The sequence below is a fragment of the Lepidochelys olivacea genome (assembly GCF_965140295.1).
Source record: "Lepidochelys olivacea isolate rLepOli2 genome assembly, chromosome: 4".
NCBI lineage: Eukaryota > Metazoa > Chordata > Testudines > Cheloniidae > Lepidochelys > Lepidochelys olivacea.
The window spans coordinates 73,935,148-73,951,769 of record NC_140414.1 but is presented as its reverse complement, the minus strand read 5'-3'; the positions used below and the strand labels follow the sequence as shown (position 1 = coordinate 73,951,769).

Here is a 16,622-nt window from a genome sequence, read left to right as displayed (position 1 = left end):
TTCTGGTTACATAGAGAGGAAAACAATCTGTAATTCACAAGAGAACTCAGTATGAAGCAATTTTGTTAATCACTTTACTGGTGAAAGCACACTCCTTCCATTCACAATCCAAAATGCCTCTAGGTAAAGTGGAAATTGGATTGGCACTCATACAGAAATAAAGTTAGCAATAGTGGTCTGCCTTGGACATTTTCACCAGGAATGAAATTGTAAGGAAAATTATTGTTAGCAGTTTTCTTCCACCTTCATATATAATTCTTGGTAAAAGGCTTGTAGTCAAAACCACATTATTTTCCTTACATTCTAATTTTGGACTATATATATACACACAATCTTTTGTTCCATTTGTAGTAGCTTACTGATTTATTCCCAGACTAGCCTCTAAAATGGCACATGAATACAGAAGGCCAATATTTGTTCTAATCTGATGAATTTATCCCTTTTGGTCCTTTTCACAAATTGTCCACAAATAGATCATGAGTTTTACTGATTTGTTTGATATTCAAAACTATTCTCTGAATAGTTTACTAGAAATAATTTCAACTTGCTAAATGTTTGTAAACTGTTTAGAGTGGGCATTCATTCGATTACTTAATATTCAGAAATGCCACCCACCCTCCTCAACTGGTGGGGAAAGTTGATGTTCCTGGCAGAGAAGGATGACAGCCTCAATAGTGAGGGAGGGAGTCACTCACTGAGGGACACCAAGTAATTCCTCCTCACCATCCTTGGAGTCTCTGGCACTCCTTAGCCAGATAGGTGGGGGATGGGAAGAGTGCTAATTGGCCAGCATTCCCAAGCTCATAAAATTTAACTTGGAGCAGGTGCCTGCACAGCTCCATTCCAGCAGAGAAAGGGTTATTTACCATTCCAGCAGCAGCAGCTGCTGCCAATAGTATGCAAAGGAAGACAGGTAAGACCAATGGCCTGCAGATAACTGATGCAGATAATGAGTCAGGGGACGAGGAGAACAGGTGAGCAGGACTTCGGTGGTGGTGGGTCAGAGGAGTGCATTCCTCCTGGATGGGATCCTAAATTCTTTATACAGGTGGTCCATGGGTCCAAGTTTGGGGAAAGTGAGGGTCCAAGCCTCAGGAAGGTGTGTGGGTGGTGGCTCCTAGTCAGGCATTCTTCACCCATCTGGCATCAGGTTCTTCTGGAGTGTACAATTCCCACCATTGTCAGAATGACAAGGGAAATGAAAGGACATTTTAAAGTGTGGGAAAGATTTCTGGAAGAGTTTAATGGGATTTCAATATAACGTTTGGACTGGTTGCTCAAGACTGAACTGCAGATACAATCTGACATCTTGGGAGGCACAGGTTTACTTTCAAGGAAGGTGGTGTGCACAGAAGTGGCCAGAAAGCTGTGTGGCTCTGGCCATTACAAGAGACATTACCTTCCTCAAGGTTTTTCCTATAATGCTGGCAGTCACTCTTTGGGGAGAAAGCTTTTAAAAAAAGAAAGTGCGTTTCTGGTGCAAAAAACAATCTGTGGTCCATATTGTAAATATACAGTTGGCTAAGACTGCTTAAGTAATGAAGCTGGTGAGGGCCTTCATTTTATACCTGAGCCTGAATGTCTACACTGTCATTAAACACCACCTTAGCCCAAGGTTCGTGAGCCCTCATCAGCTGTCATGAGGCAACTGTGGGTATCTAACTGCAATGTAGACATACCCGCAGGGCCTGTGAACGAGCCTTAGAGAATTCATGACATTTAGGGCTCAGGAAGGGCTTCATCATGGTTGGGCCATACCTACACACCAGATGGTGCAATATGGGGTGTCTTTGACCCACTGCAGGTTGGCTCTCTCCACTATATCTGGTGAAATAGCAGGCCTGTCCTACTCAAGTAGGCTGGCAGGTTTCCCAGATCCAGGCAGGCTTTGTTTTACCACTGAAGCTCTTAGAAGGGTGGTACAGGAGGGGTTGGCACTAGAGGGACAACATTACGTATAACAGTGAAAACCCAGTCTTATTAAAGGCTTTAGGATGGGTCTGCAGCTGTGAGAGGGAGGCCATTTTATTTAGGGTGGTATTCATTTTTGCCCTCTTTGGCACTTTTCAAGTGAGGGAATTGGTGCTTTTGGCAACTGTGGGAAGGTTCCAGTGAGCATTGAATTTAACAGAGTACGACAATCGACAGGAACAGTGGTCCCGGCAGTTAAGGTCCTCAAAAAGAAGAGAAGGGCATATGTGGCGTTGAAGGAATGTGCAGACAAACACTTGTGCCCTGTAAAGGCAGTGAAAGCCTTACTAAAAATCCAGAGCCTGCAGCCAGGCCTGCTGTCCACACACAGTGATGGCAGCTTCCTAACAAGATACCAATTTCCTGCGCTACTGAGGAAAAACCTTGCGCTACTACGTTCTTGACCTAGGTATATTTGGTACTCATTCTTTCAGGACTGGGACAGTGACATCAATGTCTGCAGGGGGTTTGGTCCATGGAAAGTAGAGGTGAAAGGGTACAGGAAATCAAGGTGTTACAGGACGTATGTCTGCACCTAGGAAAAGATCGCAGGGAACTGTAAAAAGCAACTAATCCCATAAGCTTTTTTGTTTCAGAGGATACCCAGAGCATACTTAATATTCAGATCTGAAGCACTCTGTAGAAGGGGGCAGCCAGGATGGCAGGCAGATCTCAGCTAGGCTTCAGTCTGAAGCTTTTTGCGTCCAGTGGTTCGGCAGAAGAGGCATGCAATGGGATCAGCTCATGCCACTTCTACTCTCATTGTTGAACAAAGCAGACCCCCTCGCATCCTGGCTATCCACCTTGGAGAATAATCTCAAGGACTGCACAGGAGTCAATTTAAGGGATAGAATCCAGAGGGATGTTAGCTGGGTTAGGCAACTGTGGCCAGCGGTTATGTTAGTATGATCAGAAAAGCCTACAAGATGGGTTTGGCAGGGAGCTGCAGATGCAGCCTGCATGGACAAGGCAAGGAAGAAAGTGAACAGAGAGGTCACTAGCATATTCCTGGAGACAGGGGGTTCAGTGATACAGCACAGGGATATCTATTACAAAAGGCCTGAATTTTTCAGAGATTATGGGCACATCTGTCAGAAGGAAGCACTGACAAATGGTTGTGGAATGTGAGGGCCTGGATTGGGCAGGAGTTGTGCGGGTTGGGGGAGGAGAGATGGTGATCAAGATGGCACTCCCTGTTCCCAGTGGGGTTAAAGGATAAAATGAACAGTTCCTAGAGGTAAAAACCTGGGATTTTGGTGAAGGCCCTTTGTCTTACAGGATATGGTCAGACTTTGTGGTCCTTGTCGGTTGAGGTCCTCACCCTTCTGCACCCTCTGTCCCCATCAGAGTGAGCTGAGTCCTGGGAGGTAGGCTGAGGAAAGACTACCCCAAGTTATGGACCCTAGAGTAGGAGTTCTGTAACACCTGCCAGGTATAGGAGCATATGGGTGATGGGTGGGTAGAGCCCCTCCCCTCTGTTTAGCTTTAACAAAAGTTACAGCCTGCCAGATAAAATCCATCAATGTGTCTATCCTCATTTCACCGCTAAGTCTACACCACTTTGCTACTTAAGCTGTACGACTAGTCACCTTCAGTAAGTCATATGCTGTTGTTTCTCTTCCTGGACTGGATGATTTAACTTTTATAAACTACTTCTCCTTTAGTCAGAAGTTAATTTCATTTCTTGATTAGACAAATCTTTGCTACGGGTTCAAAATTTGATTTCCTGTTAATATTCAGACTATACCAACAAAACTTTGTACTCTCACACAAACTTCCAAGAAGCAAACAAAAAGTGGTACAAACATGACTGAATTAGAATGTGATTCACAGCTCACAAAAACCTTCAGTAACACTCCTCCTCCTCCCCCCTCCCCACTACTTATCCAGTTCTACTCATGCTTATGACTTGAAGGGTTATAAACGGTGAATGACCAGAGCTTCACTATGACCTAGCTTCTTCATGCATGACTGTGGTAGCCATTACTAACATTTAGAGACCTTTTAATATGATTATTTTAATATAAATATTACTTTTTTTAACTCCATGAAAGAACTGTATCACCTGTTTAAATAGCCAGTCATTTCTACATGCAAGAAATAAAGCTACTAAAACAAAACTTTAAAGCATAAGTATATTTTTAAAGACAGAATATAACCTTTATCCATTTTTTAAAAAATCCAGTCTGTAATGTCTAGCATGTAAACATGGCATTTGGTTCAAACAGCTTTTGACCATTTAGAAGCTGTACAGATTAGAGCATATGAAACTCATGACATGAGTTTTCTTTACTTCAAACAACTTTTTCAAACACCCATACTGAAGAAAATCAACAGTGACTGCTCTAAATCACATGAAGTCTGCCATAAGAAAGTAGTTAAGTGTGCAGGTAAATAACAAAAATTGCCACGAAGATCAAAGGCATGTTGCAGCGTGAAAACACTGTGACTTATTGTTCCTTTTCAGACTCACCACATACAAAACAGACTTGCTCTTTTTCTCAGTGATATTTATTGTGAGCATGAGATTAAGTGCCACTTGGGACAGCTGAGCCCTTTTTTGGCTTCTCATACTGCATAATATAGTGACTGAATCTCCAAGCAGTTTCCACATACCACCCAGGAACCATAAGCAGCAATTCTTTAAAGAATATTACAGACTGTAATTACCAACTAGCGGTTTACACAACATGGCACTCTTTCAACTTGTTTAGAGATAAAAATTTTACATACCACAACCCAATAACTACATCCATATTTATTATTTATCCAGTGGCCAAGAATAACAATGTACATTGCTTTGGTAACAATCATAAACCCTATGCTATAAATCGTTATTTTCCAGTGCTCATACTGCAGTACAAATGACCACCATCCACTAACTATGGAATCTCAACTCACCAGTGTTTGCCTTTTCAACTGTAATAGATGATGAAACAATACCTGGGTCCCATCTCAAACACTGTGTTAATTAAATGAGACATGGTGAGGATGAACCACAGTTCAAAATTGAAGCTAATAAAATGAATAATATGAGTAGAGGAAATTGCTACAAGCCTTCTGATGAGGAGATACCTGATCCATAGGTAATCAAAACCAAAAAGGTTGTGTATGGGCAAACAGTAATGAAAGCTTTGAATTACCCAGATATTAAAAAATAGAGAACATAAATGGAGATGAAGTTGAGGAGCTTCTAAGTAATAATCACAAGAGTACAATGTTTATTTTATTTTAATATAAGTGAGCAAAAAAAAGAATATGGATGATGACTATCTACAAAGTACATTTTGAAGTAAGTGAAAGAATGGTGGAAAGAGGTGGATGAGAAGTGGGATAAAGGGAAAGGACTAAAAGGAAAATTGCATGTATTAACAAATTCATATATGACCACACACTATTAGCATTAATTATAACAGAAACAAACAAAGGCCAATATGGAGAAGCAGAAGATGCAAAGAGTAAATCAAAAGTGGGAAATGAAACCATGCAGTTTTCTTCCCTTTGATACAATCTCTCACTTGGTAACTGTACCATCTATGTTAGTGATCATATTGTTCATAATGATATGCCGTCTCAAAAAATTCTGAGCTGAATTTCAGAGATTCTGAGGAACTGCAGTTCCCACAGAAATCAAAGTGCATTATATGTGCTCCCTACTTCTGAAAACCAGGCCATTTATGATTAAACAGAGATTAGAGAAGCAATGGATCAGTTGATGTGTAGATAAGATTAGCATAGCAGAGTGCTATACCTCAATATATAAATTAACATTTTTCTGTTTGTTTCCTCATGAAATTCATTATCATGCCATTTTGGGAAGATACTACAGATTTTCTAAACAGAAAGGATCAGACTCAGAAATAGCTTAGCACTTTGCCCCAAAGACTGCCTTTTGAGAAATAAGAAGGAACATGTTCAGATATGCCGTAAGAAACCTCTGTAAAAATATATGCAAAAATAAATTCAACTACCATCTTTATGGAGATGACATACAGATCTATGTGTCTACTCCAGACCTGTCTCCTTCCATCCAAACCAAAATCTCAGCCTGTCTCTCTGACAACTCTTCATGGATGTCTAACCACCAGCTCAAGATCAACATGCTAAAACAGAGCTCTTAATTTTCCCTTCCTAATTTTCCCCCAAGCTCCCCCTACCACCTCCCTTCTTGATTACTGTGGACAACAGCACCGTCTCACCTGTCACTAGGGCCATCACCTGGGTATTATCTTTGACTCAGACCTCTCTCTTTAGGTCCTCATATCCAGGCTATGTCTAAATCTTGCCAATTCTTGCTGAATAACATCTCTAAAACACAGCCTTTCCTATCCATCCACACAGCAAAAACTCACTCAGGCTCTCATCCTCTCTCATCTTGACTACTGTAATATCCTTCTCTCTGGCCTTCAAAAATGCCATCTTGCCCCACTCATTCAGAATGCTGCTGCAAAGAGTATTTTCCTAGCCCCTTCCTTTAACCATCTTCTGTTGGTTCACCCTTCTCTGTTGCATCAAACATTAGCTACTTGTCTTCACTGTCAAGGTCCTTCATGGCCTATCCACACTCTACCTATCATCTCTCATTTACTGTAAGATGTCAACCATCATCTCTGATCAGCCCATGATAACAACATCCATCATCCACTTGTTAAATTTCCAAACAAGCACTTTTGAGCTTTGTCTCCTGCTGCCCCTCATGCTGGGAGGAGCACCTTGTAATCATCTGCAAATATTCATTCCAAAGGAAAAAAATGTCTTAATACGCTCCTTCGCCTACAAAAATTTTGACAACAGGTCACTGGCGTGATGCCACTGCTTAGGACACTGACCAATACTGTTTCATTGTTTCCTTGTATTCCCCTGTCTATTTGTACCTATCTGTTGTCTTTTGTCTTATTCTTGGGGTTTGTCTGCATGGTGATATAGTGTGTGACAAGCCAGGGTGTGAATTTGCAGCGTATTAGCCTGTCATGCACTAAATCGCTGTGTAGACGAGCCCTTGCATTATAAGCTTTCTGGGGAAGCTCTCTATTCTGTGTTTGTACAGCACATCACACAACAGGGTCCTGGTCGATGACTAGGGCTTTCTAGATGCTTCAGTAATACAAAAAATAAATAATGATAACAATTTGCTGACAAATCAACACAGCAGAGTGCCATGGGAAAGAACCAAGGTAATTTCCCGATGTGTCAGTCGTGGAGTGGAGAGTGAGTACAAATGGCTTGGTGTCTCTTTTGACTCGAGCCTTTCCACAGAAAATCCTGTGCCAGACATAGTACCAAAGTTGTTTGTACATACCAGTCCTTATTTATCCAAACAGTCTACTCTCTTATTTATCTGGCAAGGTGACAACCATACTAAAGTAACTTATGTTTCAGGAACATAAGAATCATTATTTGTCATTTCCTCCTTCTTCAGAGCTTCTTCAGCACTTTTAGATAGCTCAGAATGCAGCAGCACTTTTGCTCATTCATTTAAATAATTGTAGGCACGTAACACTCTCCCTGCAGTCTTTATAATTATCTGCTGATACCTGCTTTATAAATATCTGCTGACTAGCTCTTAGCTCCATTTCCAACAGTACTATGTTAACATGCACTGGGGAACTTTCAGTGCACACCACCAGGATCTACACGACCAGTTAGTGGACAACAAGCTAGTGTGCATTAGAATTTACACCCCAGATGGTGCAGACTAAGGCAACATGTAGACAAGCCCTAAGTATAAGACAAGAGACAACAGATGGATAAGGACAGACGGAGATTACAAGGAAACAATAAGACAATATTGGTCAGCCTGATCGGCTGTGTTTTAGCACACCAGCAGCCTAACTGTTGTTTTCTTCTTCTTCTTCTTCTTCTTTGTAGGCACCACATCAAAGGATCGTTTTAAGGATGATCATGAATTAACTTGCAGGTGTTTACAGGGGAAATCAGCCCCGGGTGACGTTAATATGGCATATGCAGTAAGGTCATTGACTGATTTGTAAAATCCAGAATTCTTGTTCAGAAAACAACTGGAATAATTATCAACGGCATTTGTGAGAAGCATTTCAGGATGGAGTGAGGTAACTGGTCACAACGATCAGTAATAAGACATGTTTTGTTCACTGTATTACATCAAGAAAAGGAGTACTTTTGGCACCTTAGAGACTAACCAATTTATTTGAGCATAAGTTTTCGTGAGCTACAGCTCACTTCATCGGATGCATACTGTGGAAAGTACAGAAGACGTTTTTATACACACAAACCATGAAAAAATGGATGATTATCACTACAAAAGGTTTTCTCTCCCCCCTCCCCACTCTCCTGCTGGTAATAGCTTATGTAAAGTGATCACTCTCCTTACAATGTGTATGATAACCAAGGTGGGCCATTTCCAGCACAAATCCAGGTTTTCTCCCCACACCCCCCCCCAACACACACACAAACCCACTCTCCTGTTGGTAATAGCTTATCTAAAGTGATCACTCTCCTTACAATGTGTATGATAATCAAGGTGGGCCATTTCCAGCGCAAATCCAGGGTTTAACAAGAACGTCTGAGGAAGGGGGGGGGGGTTGGAAAAAACAAGGGGGAATAGGTTACCTTGCATAATGACTTAGCCACTCCCAGTCTCTATTCAAGCCTAAGTTAATTGTATCCAATTTACAAATGAATTCCAATTCAGCAGTCTCTCGCTGGAGTCTGGATTTGAAGTTTTTCTGTTGTAATATCGCAACTTTCATGTCAGTAATTGCGTGACCAGAGAGATTGAAGTGTTCCCCGACTGGTTTATGCATGTTATAATTCTTGACATGTCTGATTTGTGTCCATTTATTCTTTTACATAGAGACTGTCCAGTTTGACCAATGTACGTGGCACAGGTGCATTGCTGGCACATGATGACATATATCACATTGGCAGATGTGCAGGTGAACGAGCCTCTGATAGTGTGGGTGATGTTATTAGGCCCTGTGATGGTGTCCAACAGGAGAGTGGGTTTGTGTGTGTGTTGGGGGGGGGGTGGGGAGAAAACCTGGATTTGTGCTGGAAATGGCCCACCTTGATTATCATACACATTGTAAGGAGAGTGATCACTTTACATAAGCTATTACCAGCAGGAGAGTGGGGTGGGAGGAGAGAAAACCTTTTGTAGTGATAATCACCCATTTTTTCATGGTTTGTGTGTATAAAAACGTCTTCTGTACTTTCCACTGTATGCATCTGATGAAGTGAGCTGTAGCTCACAAAAGCTTATGTTCAAATAATTGGTTAGTCTCTAAGGTGCCACAAGTACTCCTTTTCTTTTTGCAAATACAGACTAACATGGCTGTTACTCTGAAACCTGTATTACATCAGTGACCTGGAAGAAGGAATGTGCTGAAAAGTCATGAGGTTTGCTTTTCAAACAAAACTAAAGTAAGGACAGTCAATACAAGGAAAGAGTTAATATTTTGGATGATTAAGCTAGACTAGGAGAGTGGAAAAATAAGTGTATTATGTAACTCACCATAGAGACAAGTGAAATTAATAGAGCTAAGAATAAATAAATAAACCCTATACACTAAAAGTATGAGAAATATCCACCTATATCTGCATTTTTCTCCATTTTATTATATATCCTATGTATCACTAATATACATTATGCGCTCACACACGCACACATATATTGTACAGTGTATTCTTTATATCTCAGTATAAGTCAAGTTTACCTAGTGCTGTTGTATCTGTCTCAGTCCCAGGATATTAGAGAGACAAGGTGGTTGAGGTAATATCTTTTATTGGACCAACTTCTGCTGATGAAAGAGACCACCTCACCTATCTTGTCTCTCTAATTTTATCTAGTGTCACATACAAGAAAAAAGGCATAAACTTAAAATCCTTCCTGCGCACCATGTAGATTTTCTCAAGAGCCAAAAGTATAGACTTATAGTTATTAGAGAGCCAATTAGAATGTGTGCAGGATCAGACACTGAATGCGTAGCTTTTCCTGTAGATGTTAAATTGAGAAAAAACTGACAAAGAACTTTAACAAATTGCTGTTTACTTCTTGATTCTCAAAGATATACAGTACAAATACCCATTAACACATGTACCTACTTACCCACAAGGTCTGTATGTAAATACAATATAACTTTCTTCATCACTTCGTTCAATGAATGTAACACATGTGTACTTTTCCCAGTGCCGCATAGCCTGTTTGAACATTGCTCGCTGGCTGCCTGGAAGAATTGTGTAACATGAAATAAACAAGGTTTTCAAAATTGCATCCTTCTTCTTGGCATTACATTTTAATCTTAGTATGACACAGTGCTGCAAAAACCTAGAGATTCAGTTGTTTTAAAATGTGAGAAAACGTTTACCTCAGGTTTTGAAAGGTAAGTGAAGAAGGCACTGTTTTTCAAATAATTTGTTCTGTAAACATATCTGCAATTTCAAAGTCCATGCACAAAGGGCCACATTTTTAAAAATCAGAAGCAAAGTTATATGTCCATAAACAGACAAGTGTGTTTAATAACTACACAGGTTTCCTTGTACCCTTCCAATATGTTCAAATCCTGACCTGAAGGAATCATCTCAAGGGCGAGAGGAGGCAATTCATTCTCTATACCATTACATACTTAGCTATACCATTACATACAAAACTGACAACAAGGTTGCAAATTAGTGTTGGTTGTGGTAGTAGTTTTTGTGATACAGAGACTTATCCAATGAGAAGATTTTTGAGACTAACATAAAAACTGAAGACCCATCATATGGCAATAATCGTTGGCCACTACCAAACTGGGCTGGATTCAAGTCAATGACCTAAAGATGAAAGATCACTGCTTTCCCTGTCTCTCCATCCTCCCACCTACCACCACCCCCCTTTTTTTTTCCTTAAACACACACAAGCGTTTTGGAATTTACCTTTCAGTGTAAGAAACTTGTAATGTGTGTAACATTTCACATTACCTATTATACTTAGTTGTTCAGCACTCTTTAATAAATGCCATTCCTAAAACAAAGGTCATGTTCAGTATAATGTAGTGTAAATATCCAAACTGGAAGTCTGACCTTCAGCTGTGAGCTTTGGGGAAATATTTTTGAATATTTTTTTAATCTTTCTTGACTACATTTCTTTTCCCAAGCTCTTTCAGTTTTCTGTATCCCCTTGAGGCACAATTAGCAAGATGTTATTGCACAGCACTGCTGGCTCTATATTTATCTCTATCTTTTTCAATCCTTTTTTTCTCCACTCCTTTTTTTTTTAAATGTCCTTCTTCCTCCCCATTAGTATTTATCTGTTTGCAACTTTACAGGGTGATATTTATTTTAGGCTTCTATAACACTGTATTTAAAAATTATTAAATTATTTTAAAATTATTTCTATTAAGCAGTTACAATCTTCCCTCGTATAGTTTAAAGTTCCATGGTTATTTCAAATAACATTTTATGTGCTCATCTACAAAGTACATTAAAGAATTACAGAACAGATGAATTGGGCCCAGTTTGTTCAATGAAGTCAGTTGAACAAGATTCACCTTACTACCAGTCAAGCCACTTATAGCCTTGTACTGAATATGCCACAATAGTTTTGAGCCAGATTTAATTGTATCCTGCTACAAATAAATAGCAAGAAATTAGACAATGAAAACAAACAAACATTCTCACCTCCTCTGAAACATCAGAGCCTAATTTTATATATAAATTGCCAGATTGCCTTTGGGAACAATTTTTTAATGTATCGATAAACATTTACAAAAAAAATTTACTTAGGGCCTCACCCAAAGCCAAAAGACATCAGTAAGAGTCTTCCCATTGATTCCAATTGGTTTTACATTTGGCTCTTCATGAACCTGTTTTTTTTTTAAAAAAGACATTCATCCTTCTTCTCCCTTTGTCTTACCAGTGAAATTTCCACCTATAAAATACGGAATGACACCCCCTGGCCATATTCTTTCTGTTCGTGACGTAGCAGCTCTGGGAAATCGGTTTTTCTCATTTTTCCCTGAGAATTTTACAGTTGATCTTCCCTTAGAAGAATTGTTTTGCTCAAAACCTGTAATGATATTTAAAAAAAAACAGTATATGAGACAAAAGAGTTCACAAATGAAAACATTTGTTTTCTGCAAGGCCAAAGCTCCATGTTTTCGTTATGCACTTTAATAACAGAACGTAGCTTTTTACACAACAATTCAGCTTTTCAATGAGACGTAGAAACAATAATCTATTTGTTAGAAGTGCTTCAAATGGAAAGACTCAATCTTCAGTATTATAATTTACATGCAATGGGGCAAAGAGGCACTTTAACACCTTAAAGAGACATTACTAGCATGATTACTTCTCGACTCTCCAATTAAAAAATATATCATTTTTCTAAAACTGCTTCCTCTAAGTAATATGCCTTGAGGTTTTTTTTTAAAATACCTTTTAAAAATTAGGGGAGGGGGGGGTTCTTTCCCATTGATGATGTTTAGAAGAGTCTGTTTGGCAGAGGCAATACCACCAAATGTATTCAGGCTCTGTTTCACTTCTATCTGGGCAAAGGTCTGCTTTTAGTATTAGCTACTTTCAGAGATAACCATATTATTGCAGGGCCTGGGAAAGAGCAACCGCATGCATTGCTGTAGTGAAGCACTGTTAGTTGACTTCATGTCTTTTGCGGCACTTTGTGCACGGTCCACTTAACTTTTTTACTGATGGCCGGTCACACTGGAAGATTAACTCTTTCAGTTGTAGTTAGTTATCTTAGGAGCTAATTGTAATAACAATGGACATAAAATTTTCAGATGTAAATAGGATTGTCAAGTACTCGAGGACATAGAAAATATATTCTTCGGAAACTAACTGTTTGGAATTCTATGGACATACACTATATATGCCTTAAATTGTCTTGATAAAAAGATCCCTACACCTTGAAAGGTATGGTGATATAAAAAATGTCTATTGTTTTGAGAGAGATTACCAGAGCCAACAGTAATCTGTCTCAAATAGGTAGAAAGTTAGGGTGGTATTCAAAAGGGAGATTTAGGCACTGTAATGCTCAGCATTGCAGCACCTAACTTTTAGGCGCCCTGCCACCTGTGAAATCCACAAACCTGAGTTAGGCACCCACACTCCCTGTACACTGCATGGACAGAAATTGTTGCCTAAAAATAGGATTCACAGAAGCCAGCAAGCTGAGTGAAGAGCTGTCTAAGCTCTGCCCCTCAAGGGGACTTAGGCATTTAGCTCCAGGACACGGTGGAGGAATCTTATCTCCTCTCCAGGAGTTAGGCATGAAAGCCAGATCAGTCCTTTGTCAAAAACGAAAAACAAACAAACAAAAAACGTTTTAATCTTGCATGAACAATAAAAGAAAATAGAAATAAGGAAACAGAGGATAAGAATGGACAAAGCATAAACTCACATGGCCTTGTAAATAACAAGTAGTTAACAGATAAAGAAACAAGAAGAAGAGTAATCAGTGATAAGCTTGCAGCTGCTGCCCACTTATAAAACTGGTATAGCATTCTGTAGGAGACCTGGATTCAATTCCCTGCTCTGACTAATGTGGAGCAAGGATTTGGACTTGGGTCCTCCAACTCCTAGGACAGTGCCCTAATCACTTGGCTATGTCTTTCTCAATCATTTCTATTGAGACCGTCTACTATGTATAAATACTTGTATATTCATTGGCACAAAAGGGACTAGAATCTGGGTCTCCCAAATGGGTGCCCTAATGCCCAGATTAAAGAGTCTCTCTCTCTCGCTCTCTCTCTCTGGTCCAATTTAATTATTATTATAATCTTTACTATTATTATGAAGATGAATGCAAGGACTTTCATACAATATAGTTACTTGTTTCCCTTTTCTGGAGCAATTTATAAAAGTATAAATATCATGGTGGCAGGTTAAAATGGACCTTTAGCAAAAGCTGATCTGTCTTATTCAATAGTGCCCAATTCTGCCACCTTCACTCCTGCTGAATAGTACCTTTCTCTATGAGCGGTCCCACTAAAACGTACTGAACATAAAGTAACAGTCTGTTAACTGGAATCCCAGACAAGCGAGGGATATGACAGAGAGACCAGGAAGGATGTCAGATCAGGACAGAAGCAACTGTGGATGAAAGGTAAGAGGCCAAGGGTCTTGGTACAGATCCGTAAGTTAGCAAAGAAGATACAAAAAGAATAAGGAAAGGTGCAAGAGCCATGAAAAAGGGGAGAAAAGTTTCAGAAGCCTGGGCAGAAAAGTCAGATTACTTATAGATTAACTCACTGTACAGTTTAAGCAACATTATAAACCACACAGGAAGTTGTTGGGCTTAGGAAAATGTTCTATGTCCAGAACACCAATATCTCTGTTCAGCAAATATCATTTTAAATTTTACATCAATCTTTTGATATTAAAATAATGAATTTGTAACTGAGAATTATTATACAATCTACGACACGGGTAATTATTAAAATGTAAATCAAACTTGGAATCCCAGATAGTCATATGTACTTCTTCAGTACTGAATCATTTGATGATGATATGTGGGTGGCTTACATGACAATATGGTCATTTTTACCAGTGCTTATTCTTCCAACCAGCTTTGTACCAATTAGATGAAGGTAGACAGTTACGCAAAACTAATGTGCCTAGTTCTCAGATCAAGCATGCAGTTATATACCACCACATATCGGTAATGTCAGATACTACGCTGTGGCTACTTTTGCAAGATATGGAGTGACGCACTCCCACATGCTGAATTGTGTTTAAAACTGAGCTTTACATTTTCCTGCAGACGCTGGGGTTTAATGGCACCAGAGTTAAGTCATGTTGCACCAAACTTAGTGAATAAACTTAACTCAATATTAATGAAGATGCCATAGATACTGACCACTGAATTCTACAGAAATTTACAACATTTAAAAAATGTTTTCATGAGATGAAACACATCATAAATGTTTCGCATGCAGTATGACTCATCACAGTATCCCATTCCCTACAAAACCAGCATAGGCCATTAGCAATTTATTGCAGCTATCCATTCATGCATAACACATACACAAAGAGTACTGTAATCTTAATGAAAATACATCCCAACTGCATTCATTACTGAGAATACTCTTGGTAATGAACACCTAGCAATTTTTTAACAATTTAAAATAAAATTTAAAATAATGTATTTTAGGATTTTCACTTCCAGTATGAACTTTTCTAGCTTATATGAAATATGAGCTCTCTGACAAAGCATAGATAGGAAAAGAGCTAATCTCTTCATTACTCTTGTTTTAATAGTTTACAGTACTACTGGTACAGACTGGGTTTAAGGTGTTAAAGTACTGTCATTAATGTTAAGTGTACATCACATCAGGCAGTCTGCTAATTCAAACAGTGAAAATACCAGAGCCAAATCTTCTTATCCTGTCTATAAGCTGATAGAGGGCACCTCGTTTTTTTGATGTCCCATGCTCACCAAAGCCACCTTTAAAAAGAAAAAGGAAATATTATGGAAGTTAAACACAGAACATTATACATATAGCAAATATCTTATAGAGCAAGATTAGGAATTACTCTGTAGGATATGCAATGAATCTTTAAGGAAGTTTAAAATTCTTTAATGACCTACATACAAATTCTTCAAGCATTTTTGACAATGAAACAAAAACACATTTGTAGCTGAAAGATTTTCTAACATGCATTCCAGAACACAAGCCAACGTGTCTTTGTTATTCAGACAAGTCATGACAATTACATCATCTAATTATTATTTGAAGCTTTTTTCTTCTCAGTGACCTTGACATCCTTAGTGCCGTATTGATTGACAGCTGGATACCCTACTTTCACAGAAATTTCCTGAATGTATACCACAATGTTCCCATATCTAAGGGGGGGGAGGGGGAGAGGAAGGCTGTTAAGACACCAAGAGCAAACAAACAAACAAAGCAGCATGATTTAAAAAAGTAATACGATTGATTTTATCCCCAAAGCATAGCGGTTCTTTGTTAACTTGCAAATGGATCTTTAAAGCACAGTCAGTCACATAAGGGCTGCTAACCTATCAAATACCAAAGAATAGTAACATGACCTCTGAGGCATTCCTGTGGAGCTCCAATAGCCAACGAGTGAGAGGGAAGCAGAAAAGCTAACCATCCAAAGAGGCAGCTGGAGTTTCATTGTCTGAATATTTACCATCGCACTTACAGGCATACACCAGATTAATTTAAACCACATATGCCATCTATAGCAGTCTGCTGACTATTTCGGTTTCATAGTGGTTCTGTTACTTTAGTTATTATTGCATATCTCCTTTAAAAAACATTAGTAAGCAAGAAAAAAGAATGCTGGCAGTATTGTGGCGTGCAACGAATAACCAGAATGTCTGAAGAGGTTTTAGAGAACTTTATAGAATTCCTATAAGTGATTTTTTTAAACAAAGTAATATTTGCTGTGAAATATCAGTGTTTTCAAGCTACTGCAGCAGGAGGAGGTGGCTAAGAATAAAGGATTGCAGAAGTCATGATTAGCCATACTAGTTCCAACCAATAATTTCCTCAAATTCCCTTTTCCTCTTACTTTTTTTTTTTTACAACAATTTCTGCAACATTAAAGGGTGTATTTACTAAACGGCAGTTCAAAAGGCAGATTACAGACTAGACAATGCCATAAAAGGCAAGTAAGTTAGCATGCTTACTCAGTGAATAATAATGTGCCTA

At 39.0% G+C, this 16,622-nt stretch overlaps 1 protein-coding gene across 1 annotated transcript in view; it reads right to left on the bottom strand.

The window, feature by feature from the left end:
- Window positions 1–16,622, bottom strand: part of TLL1 (tolloid like 1) — a 201,431-nt gene that overhangs the window by 81,311 nt on the left and 103,498 nt on the right. The window contains exons 4-6 of the mRNA XM_084626930.1: window positions 15,311–15,391; window positions 11,843–11,995; window positions 10,058–10,175 (exon numbers count right to left, since the gene is read on the bottom strand). Coding sequence (XP_084483056.1) covers window positions 10,058–10,175; window positions 11,843–11,995; window positions 15,311–15,391 — 352 coding nt within the window. The remainder of the gene's footprint in view (window positions 1–10,057; window positions 10,176–11,842; window positions 11,996–15,310; window positions 15,392–16,622) is intronic.